General features: G+C 41.9%; 1 protein-coding gene across 6 annotated transcripts in view; it reads left to right on the forward strand.

Annotated features, from left to right (window-relative positions):
* Window positions 1-12,831, forward strand: part of GPD1L (glycerol-3-phosphate dehydrogenase 1 like) — a 46,053-nt gene that overhangs the window by 16,087 nt on the left and 17,135 nt on the right. For 4 of the 6 annotated variants that reach the window (XM_016140764.2, XM_016140765.2, XM_016140767.2 and 1 more), the window contains 4 exons: window positions 4,805-4,849; window positions 5,050-5,190; window positions 6,718-6,856; window positions 11,681-11,793. In XM_016140764.2, coding sequence (XP_015996250.1) covers window positions 4,805-4,849; window positions 5,050-5,190; window positions 6,718-6,856; window positions 11,681-11,793 — 438 coding nt within the window. The remainder of the gene's footprint in view (window positions 1-4,804; window positions 4,850-5,049; window positions 5,191-6,717; window positions 6,857-11,680; window positions 11,794-12,831) is intronic. The other 2 variants (XM_016140768.2, XM_016140769.2) reach the window with 1 other exon arrangement.

Raw genomic sequence — 12,831 nt, forward strand, 5'->3', positions numbered from 1 at the left:
AAAAAAAATGGATTGTCTTTTTAGTACTGAGTTGAAAGAATTCTTTATGTACAGTAGGTAGAAGTCTGTTTTCGAATTTACAATTCAGAAGTATTTTCTCCCTTTCTGTGAATGTTCGCTTTCTTGATGGTATCCTTTGAAACATGAAAATTTTTAGTTTTAAAATCCAGTTTACAGGTTAGTTATTCTCACCAACTTTTCGAATTTGGCTTCTGGCTGTTTCTTCAGCACCTGGAGTAGTGACTGGCACTATTTGTGGTCTGAATGATCGCCAGGGACAGTGGAAGTGGTGGAGGACAAACCGGAGTGAAGAATGTTGTTTCGGTGCTTTAGGTGGTAGCCTATGTGATATAAGTTTAAGCCAAAATGGTTTTTTAAAAATGATCATTTACTTTTGGTTATGTAATAGGGTTGTGATAATATCTATTAATTTTGGCTAAAAGGCTTCTGAAAATTAGAACATTGAGAACCTCACCATTAACTCTTTCCTTCCTGGGTTTAGCTTTTTGAAAATTGGAGGACAAATCTTCAATGATGCTCCTCAAATTTAAGTGTTGCTCAGAATCACTTGGATTGCTTAAGGGGGATTACTGGATCCAGGCTGAGAATCTGCATTTCAGCAAGTTCTCAGGTGATGGGATGCTGTTGGTTCAAGAACCACAGTTTGGGTACCACTGTCTACATAATAAATTTATATTACTATCTTTTTTTTTTTTTTAGAAGCAACCTCATGTACTAGCATGCCGTATTTATATAAGAAACATCAGATAAAGTTGTCTGTATTTGAGGATCATTCTTCTGAACGTGGAGCCAAGGAGGTGAATTTCACCTACGACCTTGGCAGAAATCGAAGTTAGAACAGGAAGGAACCACAGTATTTTTGGACCTCCACTGTGTGCCAGCTAGTACTTTGCCATGTATAACTCATGCTATTGGGTTTAATCCAAGTCCTCATTCCCTTGAGAATGTAGTTGAGTTGCTGTAGTGTCCAGTTAGCTAACTGGAGAAAGAGCGAGGCCAAGAGGCCCATACACTACACGGTGATAACTAGTCCAGGAGGCTGCAAAAGAACCTCCAGGCTTGTCCACATAGACTTTTTTGGGTCTGTTTTAAATGATTTTATTTATTACTGATTTTTTTTTAACTTAGACGAAGAGCCCTGGATTTCTGAAAGTCTGGGCATTAAGTGGGCCTTCGTTCTGATTTGATTATTTGCCCTCCTTGCCAGCGAAAGGTAAGCCCTTTTATTCTGAGTTGTCTTTCCCAACATATTTCGGGATCTTTAATGGTAGACACTCTCAGATTTGGGCAGGACACCTATGCAATAGATTCAGCATTTCCCAAGCAGTGTTTTGATTTCGTTTAGAGTAAAAGATGGGATAGAGGCTTAGCTAAAGGCTTTATTCTGAGAAGGGGTATTCAAGTTAATGTGTTAGTTGAGGAGAGCTCGTTGTGATACTGCACAGGAGGAATAATGGTCTGTGAATGGACCGTGCGCGCCATACAGAATCAGCTCACCTTACACGTTGCCACGTTTCTGCTGTGGGTTACACGCGAAGCATTCTCCCATGGAGAGTGGAAGGACGTCCGTACGTGGTGAGCGAATCTCCAGACTGTTGTCCTAGAGACACGTCACATTCTCAGTCAAGCCGGTCAACTGCAGGTTCTTCTTTGATTTAATGATGAATGAAATGTAAGAGACAGGAAGACATGTGACCCAGCGGGTGACTTCCTTGCGAATGTTTTTTAACAAGGGACGTGGGGATGGGCTGACTCCTGAAAAGCTACGAAGACATAGGGGGCAGGTGGATCTTTCTGATGAAGAATCTCTTTTGTTTTATATCATTTCAAAGCACCGTCACTGACATAGTTTGAAAGTACTCTAAAAGTGCTGGGTGGAAAGGGTGTTTTTTATCCCCATTCTATATGGGTGACTAAGCTCAGTAAAGATAAGTCAGTTGTCCAAGGTCACACAGTTGATCACTTGCTTGATGTGGGACTCTAATGTACATTTTTTTTCTCTTTGATTCTGGTGTCTTTTCCATTTCACTGTGTTGGGAAATGCCCTGAAAAGGCCAAAAGGGATGGGAGAGGCATGTGTGTGTGTGTGTGTGTGTGTTGGAGAATGGGCAAGAGGAGACACAGTAGGTCTAGAGAAAAATGTTTGAATTAAAATTGAGGTTGCCAGGCTCTGTATGAGAAAGTCTTAGAAGTCCCCACCAGAGTAAGGCTAGTAACTTAAGGGAGAGTAAGGGGTCAGAGTGCTTATGAAGGCTGGTGGAGTGAGGGGGGGTGAGGGAACCATAGGCAAAGATAAAAAATAATGAGCTTTACCAGTCAGGAACAAACTAATATGGGTTGACATCGGGAGGCTAATGCAATAGAATAAGAAAATGCTTTTTTGGAAGAGCGAGAATATCCAGATGCGAGGGAACTAATAAGCAGGTAGATTTTGGGTGATGAATCCTCGTCACTTATGGCGTCCCAGCCTAGGTTACCAATCTGGAGGAGCCTCTGCTTTAGAGATGTGAACAAAGAGGGAGAAGTGCTAAGCTTTGGGTTATGATCTGCTTGCAGGGAATAACTCTGCATGGTCCCATTCAAATCAACCTAAGTTAACAGAGAATGTTTCGGTTCGTATGACTAAATGTCCAGGCAGGGCTGGTTTCAGATGCAGTCTGAACTAGTGGTTTAAATGTCATCAGGCCCCATGTTTTCCTGTTTCTCTGCTCTGCCTTCCACAAAGTTGGCTTCATTCGCATGGGAGTCCCTTGGCAGGTCTGGGTTCTCCCCATCACATTTGCAATATGGTTGTAGTTGTTCCGGAACTCACACCGTCATCCCACACTGTTCAAAGGAACACCCAGTATCTACTGCATTAGCGTGAAGAAGCCCCAGCAAATACCTTGGCTCCAATTGCTTTCTGTGCTCATTGGCTTGAGCAAGTTAAGGACCATCTGTGTGGAGCAGTGGAGGGGCCAGTTCCACATAAATTCTGTGGTTAAAATGGCGAAGCAGTAGCTTTTGAAGTGAAATCTAGGGGCACTTTTGCTAGAAAGGAGAATGGAGCAGGTGGTTGAGAAATTACGGAAGTCTTCCATATGAAGCAAAGGGATAAGGGAATGAAATAATTTCAGATAGATTTCCTTGGGGAATTCTCCGAATGAAGGAGCAATTCTTGGCACATGTATTAGGTTAGAGAGTTCGCTAAGAGATAAGAAAAGACATGGTAATAATGTGACTTCAAGAACAAAGGAATTTCCCTCTCGCCTAACAAAGGTCTAGCACCTTTGCTTCACACCATTATTCTTGGTCCCATCTTTCTTCATCATTTCCTGTGCCATCTCTAGGTCTGGATTGCTGTGGGTTTCAACTAGCAGAAATGGAAAAGAGAAAGAGTGGAGAAAGCAGCCCCCAGTTTTAAGGGCTCTGGGCCGTAAGTGGTGTGCACTGCTCCCTCTCACGTTCTGTTGATGAGAACTTGGTCCATGGCCCTGTGTTACTCAAGGGCTTCTGGGAAATGCAATCCCTACCTCGGTGACCAGTGACCAGCTTACAGGAAGGAGAGAAGGAACTTTGATGGGGAATTGATGTTCTCCATCACAACTTCCAGTGATTTTCTAGGCAGCTCACCCATCCTGAAGGATGTTCCTGTGGCAGATGGTACTTCCTCAGAGAACAGTCTTCCTCCAAGTCCCTTTTGGGAACCAGGAATGCTCAATGGGAACTATATCAATGACAGTTAGTTTTAGGGACATGTGACAGAAAACCTAAAATAACAGTGACCTAAGAAGAGTAAATTTTTGTCTTTCCCCCCTTATGCCCATCATATTAACGATGCATCATGGTGTCAGGGTCTCTCTATCCTACTGTTCTGCCATCTCAGCATTTGGTTCCCTCCTCATAGTCCAAGATAACTGTTTGAACTCTAGCCATCTCTTTACATTTCCTCTGGTGAAAGGAGGAAGAAATGCCTTCAAGGGCACTTCCGAGGAGTCCACACACAGCACTTCCATTTAGACCCCATTAGTCAGAACTTAATCGCAGGGGGCACCTAGCTGCAAGGGAAGCTGGGAAATGTAGCCTCTTTTCCAGGCATTTCTGAGCCTAGTCCCAAAGCAGAGGTTCTCTTTGAGAGACAAGAACAGACATTAGGCAACAACAGACCATATGATCCCTTGTCATCACTAGATGCCCTCATCTCTGCCCGTGTGTGTGTGTGTGTGTGTGTGTGTGCGTGTGTGCGTGTGTGTGCATGTGCACGCATCCATGTTAAATTTTCAAACCCATTTTCACACTTATCTGAAGGAAAGAAATCATCATGATAGTTGGCATGTATTAAATGCATACCAAGTGCTCTGTAGCAGTAGGGACAGAGTCGAGGGAATCAAAAGGGCTTGATGAAGTGCTCAAAGATAAGTAGCAGTGGGAAGGCACGGCTACCCCTGAAAGGGCAAGGGGGCAGACGTGTCTCCAGACCAGCCTGACCATGGCTTAGAGATGTGGAAGACAGGAGGTATAACTAAAATGAAGCCGAGCCAGCACCCCTGCAGCCTGGGCAGGCGTGGCCCAGAAGGCTCACGAACGCCCTGATCTGTCTCTTCTTCCACCTGGATCTCCTGACAGTGTCCCACTTTGGCTAAAACTAACTGGAAGGCAGAGAGCAAGGGCACACAGGGGAAACACTCCACAGAAAACAGCCGCCTGGGAAACAGAGCTGGGCAAGGAAGGGCAGAAAAATGGATTGGGGACTGGGAGAGCAACAGAGAACAACCCACAGTGTTATGATGACTTCCTTTTACAGGTCAGGAAACTGAGGCATGGAGAGGGTAGATCACTTACCCAGCTGGTAAGTGACAGAGGCAGGACCCTCCTGGCTTCAGTTGCATGCCCTGAATGAGAAAGACAGAGCACACACCACACTTGCCTTGATTGTCTGCACAGCACTCTGCACATAGTAGGCATCCGATAAAGGGCCAGCAAATGAAAGAATTGGGGTCTGTGTGTTTCGGTGTGGAAATAAGTATTTCTTCCTCTTTGCCATGCTAGGTTGCAGTCTCAAACCTCAACGAGGCGGTGCAGGATGCAGACCTACTGGTGTTTGTCATTCCCCACCAATTCATCCACAGAATCTGCGACCAGCTCGCTGGTAGAGTGCCCAAGAAAGCGCTGGGAATTACGCTCATCAAGGTAACTCACCTGACCAAGGCCGGAAAAACATCGTGAGACACGAGTTCGCATTTTTCATCTGCTGGAGATAAGGAGCTGAATGGGAGGTTATAGCATCTTTTTGCTTTCTTGTTCGTTTATGTAAAAATATCTAGAATGTAATCAAAACCAAACATCCCACGAGCCTAGCTTAGCTCCAAGTTCGGAGGGAACTGCTTCTGTCAAAGATGGGGTGGGCTCCTCTTGGTGAGCCTTGCTGTCAGAAAGAACCTTCCCAATCAGTATGTGGATCTTGGCCTGGGTTCTGGAAATCATCAGAGCTTTACATTAGCTGGGAAAGTAATCATCATTGGTTCCCACTCCTAGTATAATCCCTAAGGAGGGAGAATTAAACTAGAAGCCCATGAACCATCCCCAGAGGTCCATAGACAGAATTCAGGAAGGTCATGGTCTTAATTGTAGGGAAGAATATTTTTATTCATTTTAGCCTCTAAGTGAAATGAGCATTTCTTTCATTTATGAATATAGAGCATAAGCCAGTATTTCAATAACAGTAGTATTAGCAGGACCTGGGACCTCTTGTCAATAGAAATTAGACATTTTCACATCACTTTACCATGGCTTCAGCTATCTCAAAGTATTCATGCTCATCACTACTTTGAAATCACAGTAATTATTAGACCTGCCATGACATCTATTTCTAATTGCATTAATAAATCAGCACATATATTACTTTATCAAAAAATTTTGTTTTTTAACATTTTGGTAACTGTTTCAAGATAACTGTCTTCCTAGGTTATTTTATGCCTTTGCTTTATGCATGTGAGATTCTGAGAATGAGTTCATCAACTGCACCAGGATGCCCAGGGTGGGGTCCACATCAAAAAATAGCTGAAGAACCCCCTAGAGAGACTCTGATCCAGAGTGTTCATAGATGAATATTTATGAAAGCAAACTGGAACAGTTCTATTGTCAGTCAGCAATAGAATGAATGAGTGAAGGGCAGACTGTTCCTTCTAGAATACTGCACAGTAGTAAATAGAAGTGAACCCAAGCATTCATGCAGCCACGTGGATGACTCTCTAAAATAACAATGTAGCGCAACACAGTAGTCACATGTGAACAGCACAATTCCCTTTATAGGCTTTCAGAGACAGGCATACTGACTTAACATATTGTTCAGAGACAGCTACGTGTGGCAAAATGATCCAAAAGAAAAAAAAAGCCAGAGAGCGCGGCATCCAACATTCAGGATAATGGTTCATCCTGGAGGCGGAAGGAGGATGAACTCGGGGAGGGACACGGGGGACTTCAGGGCTGTTGATCATGTTTTGTTTCTTAATGTGGGTGTTAATAAAGAAATCTTTTTTTCATTTTATTACTATTCTTTAGTATATACGTAGTATATATACGTGCTCTCGTAAGAAAAAGATATTTTTCAAGATGCACATGCCATTGGATGTCTGAATCTAGATTACTTATAAAGCAGCGATCTCATGCTTCTTGGATTTGATGGTTTGTATTTCCCTAAATTCTTGACCACCTTAGGGCATAGACGAGGGCCCGGAGGGGCTGAAGCTCATTTCTGACATCATCCGGGAGAAGATGGGCATCGACATCAGTGTGCTGATGGGCGCCAACATTGCCAACGAGGTGGCTGCAGAGAAGTTCTGTGAGACCACCATCGGTGAGGGCTGGCTGGGGCCCGGGGGCCTGGGCATTGGGTGTTTTAACATGTACATTTTCCACAGTGTTCTCTTGCCTGTCCCCTTAATGTTCCTGAGGTGAACCTTCGGTAAGGTGGGGATTTTATGTAAGGAGGCCATTCTGTGGAACTGAAGTGTTTCAACAGCCTCCAGAATGAAAGTAAAAGCCAAGGAGACCATTTTGACCCACGATGATCCAATGATGAATTAAGGAGATTAAAAGCACAAAAATGCAAGGTTGCTTGTACCAAGAAGCAGGTAGTTTCACCCGTGGTGGGGCTCACCTGGCCTTAGAAACCCAGCTTTCCTTCACTCACAAATGCCAGTGTCTGGATCCTCTGGACAAGGAGATCTGAATATTGGTGGAAATGATCCCTGTTTTGGCTCAGGGACTAAGTTGCCTGCCCTAAGGTCATACAGCTAATACAGAACCGAGACATGAACTTGGGTCTCTTGTTTCCTGAAAAAGAAAGCTCTTTCTAGTTTCATACAACATTGATGTTATGAAAAATTTCTTCCTTTTAAAAAGGGCTTAGAAATTGCCAAGTGCCTGTGTACCATATTAAAGGACCTATAGAGAGGTGATATAGTTGTATTTGCAGTTGTTTTGCAAGTGTTTATCTAACACTCTAGAGCTTACTCCACCCTTGTCAATCAATGTGAATCAATTCTCCCTGGCAACTTTGTAAACGGAAACTCTGAAAGGTCAGGCTCTCTTAGGTAAGATGGGATGCACAGGAAGAGGTAGCTCCTGATTCTGATACTTGCCTGCAAGTCAGGACATTTTACTGTTTTTGCTTTTGTTCCCTTTATTTTTAATTGCAGAGGTATTACTTCTTTTCGTAGAGAATGGAGATAATCGAGATAATCATTTTATTATTTCATTTAATTTTCATTATTTTTTCTATTTGTGCAGACTTGTTTTTGTGGTTAAGTTATATAATACTGTTTTATAACTGCTTTTTTACTTAATATATAATGAACTTTTAACATCCATCAACATACATCTTCATAACTTCATAGTACTCCATCAACAATCCCTTATGTGTGGGCACTTAAAACTATTTTTTTGAGAAATATTTTTGGAGAAGAAAGGTATCATAAAGAAAAAGAAAACAAAATAATAATATTTAAGCCTATAATAATACCATCTCCCAGATTGATATTTTCAAAAATGACATAGCTATAGATAAGAAAAATCAAACAATATGAGAAGGTAAAATTAGAATTAAGATTGTAATTTCCTACTACCGCATCTTCCCATAGGATCACTGTTAACAGTTTCTAAATATCCTTCCCGAAAAAAATTTACAGATGTATATATGCTACTCAACATGTAGGTTTTATTTTTTTACAGTTAATTCTTTTATCCCCCTGTGATTTTAATGTAGCCTGTGAAATTGTTAGGTAATGGTTTTTATTTTTCAAAAAAAAATTATCAACTAGTTATTCCAACTGAATTTTATTTGCCAGTGATCAGTTGGCATTCAGTTTTGCCAGTTAATTGGTTGGAATTGACTGGCTGTCCCAATCATTCCTTAAGGCCGAGACCACATCTCTAAATCTTAATTTAAACCTTGTGTCTACCTGTAGGTTTTGACAAAGGTTTTTACCTGCCTGCGATCCCTGTTTGTGGTAGGAAAGTTTCCAGTGGGGTGCCTTAGGTCTGTTGGTTTGTAAAGACAGACAAATACACAGAAATTACACCTGGTTCCGTCTGGCTTCTGTTTACCCAGTGCTTCCCGTGCCTTCGCTGTGGGTTGGACCACGGTTGGCAGGAGTGACCTGAATTAAATTAAGTAAAATGCTGAAAGCAAGATAGAACACGAAGGTGATGATTTCTGAATTGTTTTATATAACCTCATGAATTAATCATGAGGAAATATCAGACAAGCCCAAAATAAGGGACATGTTACAAAACAACGGGCCTTCGTGCTTAAAATGTCAGTGTCACTAAAAGACAATGAAAGGTCTAAGGAAGTGTCACAGACTAAAGAAGATGCAGGGGTGAGGTCATGAAAGATGACATTGTGTAATTGTTGAGATTGGAATATGGTTATATATTAGGTAATTGTATCAACATTAAATTTCCTGTACTTGATCATGGCTCTGGGGTTATCCAGATCTCCTTTATTGATGATTTTAGCAACCAACTCATTTTTAATTATGGTAGATTCAGGTATCTTAGCCCACTTGAATCTCCTGTGGAGGAAGAAGAAAAAATGGCATTGTTTTAGAATCTTGTGTAAATTGTAACCGACATGCGAACTCTGGTGCCCCCTTGTGGTGAAAGTTCCCTTCATTTTGGGGACTGACTTCACAAGATCGAAGGAAGCCCACTTCTCTAACGGACACTGTGTGTAATTTTCAGTCACAGATGAACTGGCAGACCCTACCTTGTATTAGTGGCAAATGGAGAACGCACTTCTCCTTGCCCTTTGTCAGGTGGCTCGCAGCTGCAGATTCTAGCTGCAGACAACTGGATTAAAGTGACACGTGAGGGGCTCCTCTGCGATGCTCATAGCACTCTTTTCATGTTGGAGGCACTGAGCAGTGGCCCGTGGTGAGGGACACAGGAGGAAGATAGTAATGATGTCATAATGTGGAGGCTGGGGCTGGTTTACCCAAACCAGACGATGATGAAGCTATTGCGCAGAATCACCCAGATGGTCTGGTGGACTGTTTTAAAAAGGAAGAGGACTGTTCAAACTGACATGGTTCCAATATTTGGTAAAAGGAGAACTCAGCTAAATAATAGATAATAGCGATTCTTGTAGAATAGAAAATGTGTTTCTAGGTATTGGGCATAGATATTTCAAACATTTTGTCATGGAAAATATCCTTGAAAACAAACGAGTAGGTAGAACAGTGCCAGGAACCCCATGCACCCCTTGCCCATGTTTAGTCTTCTTTCAGCTGTATCCCCAGCCTCTCTCTTCTCTCCCCTGGATTATTTTGACATATTACTTCTGGGTATGATTTTAATGGTTGGCAATCTTTTATTTTTTTGCATTGAAAAAATGTGGCTCGAATTGTGATGTTTGTTTTTTGCTGGTTTATTTTCTCTTTTCCCACCTTGAGAAGGCTGCATTGCATGACATAGAGAGTCAGAGCATGGGGTCTGGGGTCGGAGTATGTGGGTCAGAATTTGAGTTTTGCCTTCTTCTAGCTGTGTGACCGTGGGCAAGTTGGTAAACTTCTCTAGTCCTCCTGTCTCTAAATGGCAAAATCATCGTCATAGGCAGATAACTGTCAGCTAGCCCATCATTATCATATAGGACCTTGAGTGCTCATTACAATTGATAGCCTGTTTTCACATCTGATTCTTATTTAACTTCACAGCAGTCCTAAGAGTGTCAGAGTGTTTTATTCATGAGGAAGCTGAGGCCAGGGGTTGTAGCAAAGGTTTGCAAACTTCTGTCCTTTGGAATCACCTGGAGAGCTTCAACAATTACTAATGCCTGCTCCATCCCCGAGACCAATTTAATTGGTCTAAGATATGGCCTAGGCTTTGGTGTTTTTAACATGCAGACAAGTTTGGGAACCTGGAGGCAGGCAGAGCCCCAGTACGGTAGCCCCCTGAGCTTTCTGGCATGTGTGTGCAGTTGTTCACTGATCAGGAAGCCAGGACTTGGTGAGTTTTATCATCCTGATTTCCAGAGCTAAACCCCACTCCCTCCCACTCAGCCCCCACCCCCACAAACCAGGGTGAGTTTCACATCAGGCTTTATATAAGTAAAGTTTTATTTTATTTGTTGTTGTTTTTAACCCAAAGAGCTGAAACAGACAAACAAAAAATGCGTGAAAATACTCAGCATCCATCTCATTCCAGGCATTGTCCCAAAGGAGGAAATATAACAGTAGCAAAAGCAAGTCCTTGGACTGCATTTCCATATTCCACAATGTAGTCACTGCAAATATTTGTTGATGTTGTATCAGTTCCTTATTGCCACAGTGATGCTAAGTAACAACAATCACAGAATCTCAGTGGCATACAAAATATGCACAGCTAACACATCTATGAGTACATTGAGGGACAGCCGAGTTGGCTCTGCTGCACATGTCTGTCATCTTCCTGCTAGGCCCCATGAGCTAGCTGGGGTATGTTCTCACAGTAAAGGCAGAGGTACAGGGTAACCAGTCCTACTGCACAGTGGGCTCAAGCGTCTACTAATGTCCCATTAATCAAAGCAAGTCACGTGGCTGCGCCTAAAGTCAGGGGGTGGGAGGATATGCACTACTTGCTGTGAGTCCAAGTACATCATGTGGTCAAAGCTAACATCTGTAGAATGGTACACTCATCCCATGAAAATGAGGGTGTGAATGGTTTTGAACCATAATCTATTACAGATGGAAATACAGAAATTGAGTTTATAAGTGTTTAGGATAACAAAAAGTTGCAACAATTTTAGATTTTAAAAACTAATAAGATACATAAAATACATGTACACAGTAAAATACAAAGTAGCCGTTTAAAGTGATGTAGGAAAGATATGCTGTCATTGTAAATTATTCATGCCATAAAATGGGAGAAAGCAGATTATGAAACCACATATACATTATGTTCCCAGTTTTGAGAAAAAATATGTATATTCATATTTCAGTAAGTTAAAGATGTATGCCAAATGTTAATGATCATCTGTGGTGGAATTGTGGAATATTTTTTACCTTCTATTTCTACTCTTATGAATTTTATGTACTTCGAACATATGTTTCTTTTATAATAAGAAAGTTATTTTAAAATGTTAGATGTGAAAATTAAGATTAGAGACTTATTAATTTCCTTTTCCTTAACCTTTCAATAGGCAGCAAAGTAATGGAGAATGGCCTTCTCTTCAAAGAACTTCTGCAGACTCCAAATTTTCGAATTACGGTGGTTGACGATGCCGACACTGTTGAACTTTGTGGTGCTCTTAAGGTGAAGTAAGCTTTTTTTTTTCCTGTTCAAGGACAGGAGTTAGTCTTGCAGGGGCACTGTTGGCATTGACTCTAAACCTGAAGAATGTGCTTTGTGTTCTATGCATTTCCTTCTGGGAAGAATAGTGAATTGAGAGTCTTGTTTATCACTTCCTGCTTTGCCTCAGCCTTTCCTGGGTGGTTCCATTTTCTCCCTCACTCCTGGTTTGGTTTTACTTATAAATCTGGGAGGATTGTGATGTTTCGTTCTTTGGAAAATTGACAGCATTGAGATTTGGGAAGCATGGAGACTGCCTCGATTGTAGAGTTTTACCTGGGAGCAAAGTTTTCTATTAATTTATATATTTCTTCTGCATATGCTCTTGAGCAGAAAAAGAAACTCGTTTCCTCTGAATCAGGCTGCTCTCTTGGTTTGATGGTTCCCTTCCTTGTTCTTTTTAAAGGAAAAACTTAGTCTGCTGCTTATGGAGGTTTGTCTAAGCATAGTTTTATCGCAGAGAAAAGATCAGATCAAAGAAGCAGCTTCTTTCTGTTGGCCAGGGGCCTGGGAGGGTAAAGGGAAATTTCCACACTTAGGCTCCTGACTTGCCTCCGCCTCTTGAAGACTCCATCAAAGTCCCTGCTCCCTATCCAGACTCTGGGAAGCAGCCAGCTGGAGATGGGCTGCTGAGTCATTTCTTTTGTAGCAAAAGCTGCTTTTCAGGAATTTGAGTGCCTAGGGAAGGAAATCAGGTCATCTGGCATTCACCTCACGTTATTAGGTAAAATTTGTGAAGATTAAAAAAAGGCTGAGGAGACCAAAGTCCAAAGAATTTAAAACCACTTTCAAGAATTAATATTGTGTGGTCACATATCCCTATACAATGAGAATTTTAAATATTGAAGCCAATCGAAGACCTGGGCTCCCAGGCAGCCAGCGTCTGTATTTCTAAATGCTCGTGTGGGGTGTTCTTCACATTTCAAGCAGGCCCTGTTATGCATTTAAGATGCTGGCTTTGGCTGCTTTGTTTATTTTTAGCTGCTTTGTTTATTTTTGTCG

This window comes from Rousettus aegyptiacus, unplaced genomic scaffold (assembly GCF_014176215.1).
Source record: "Rousettus aegyptiacus isolate mRouAeg1 unplaced genomic scaffold, mRouAeg1.p scaffold_m13_p_4, whole genome shotgun sequence".
Classification (NCBI taxonomy): domain Eukaryota; kingdom Metazoa; phylum Chordata; class Mammalia; order Chiroptera; family Pteropodidae; genus Rousettus; species Rousettus aegyptiacus.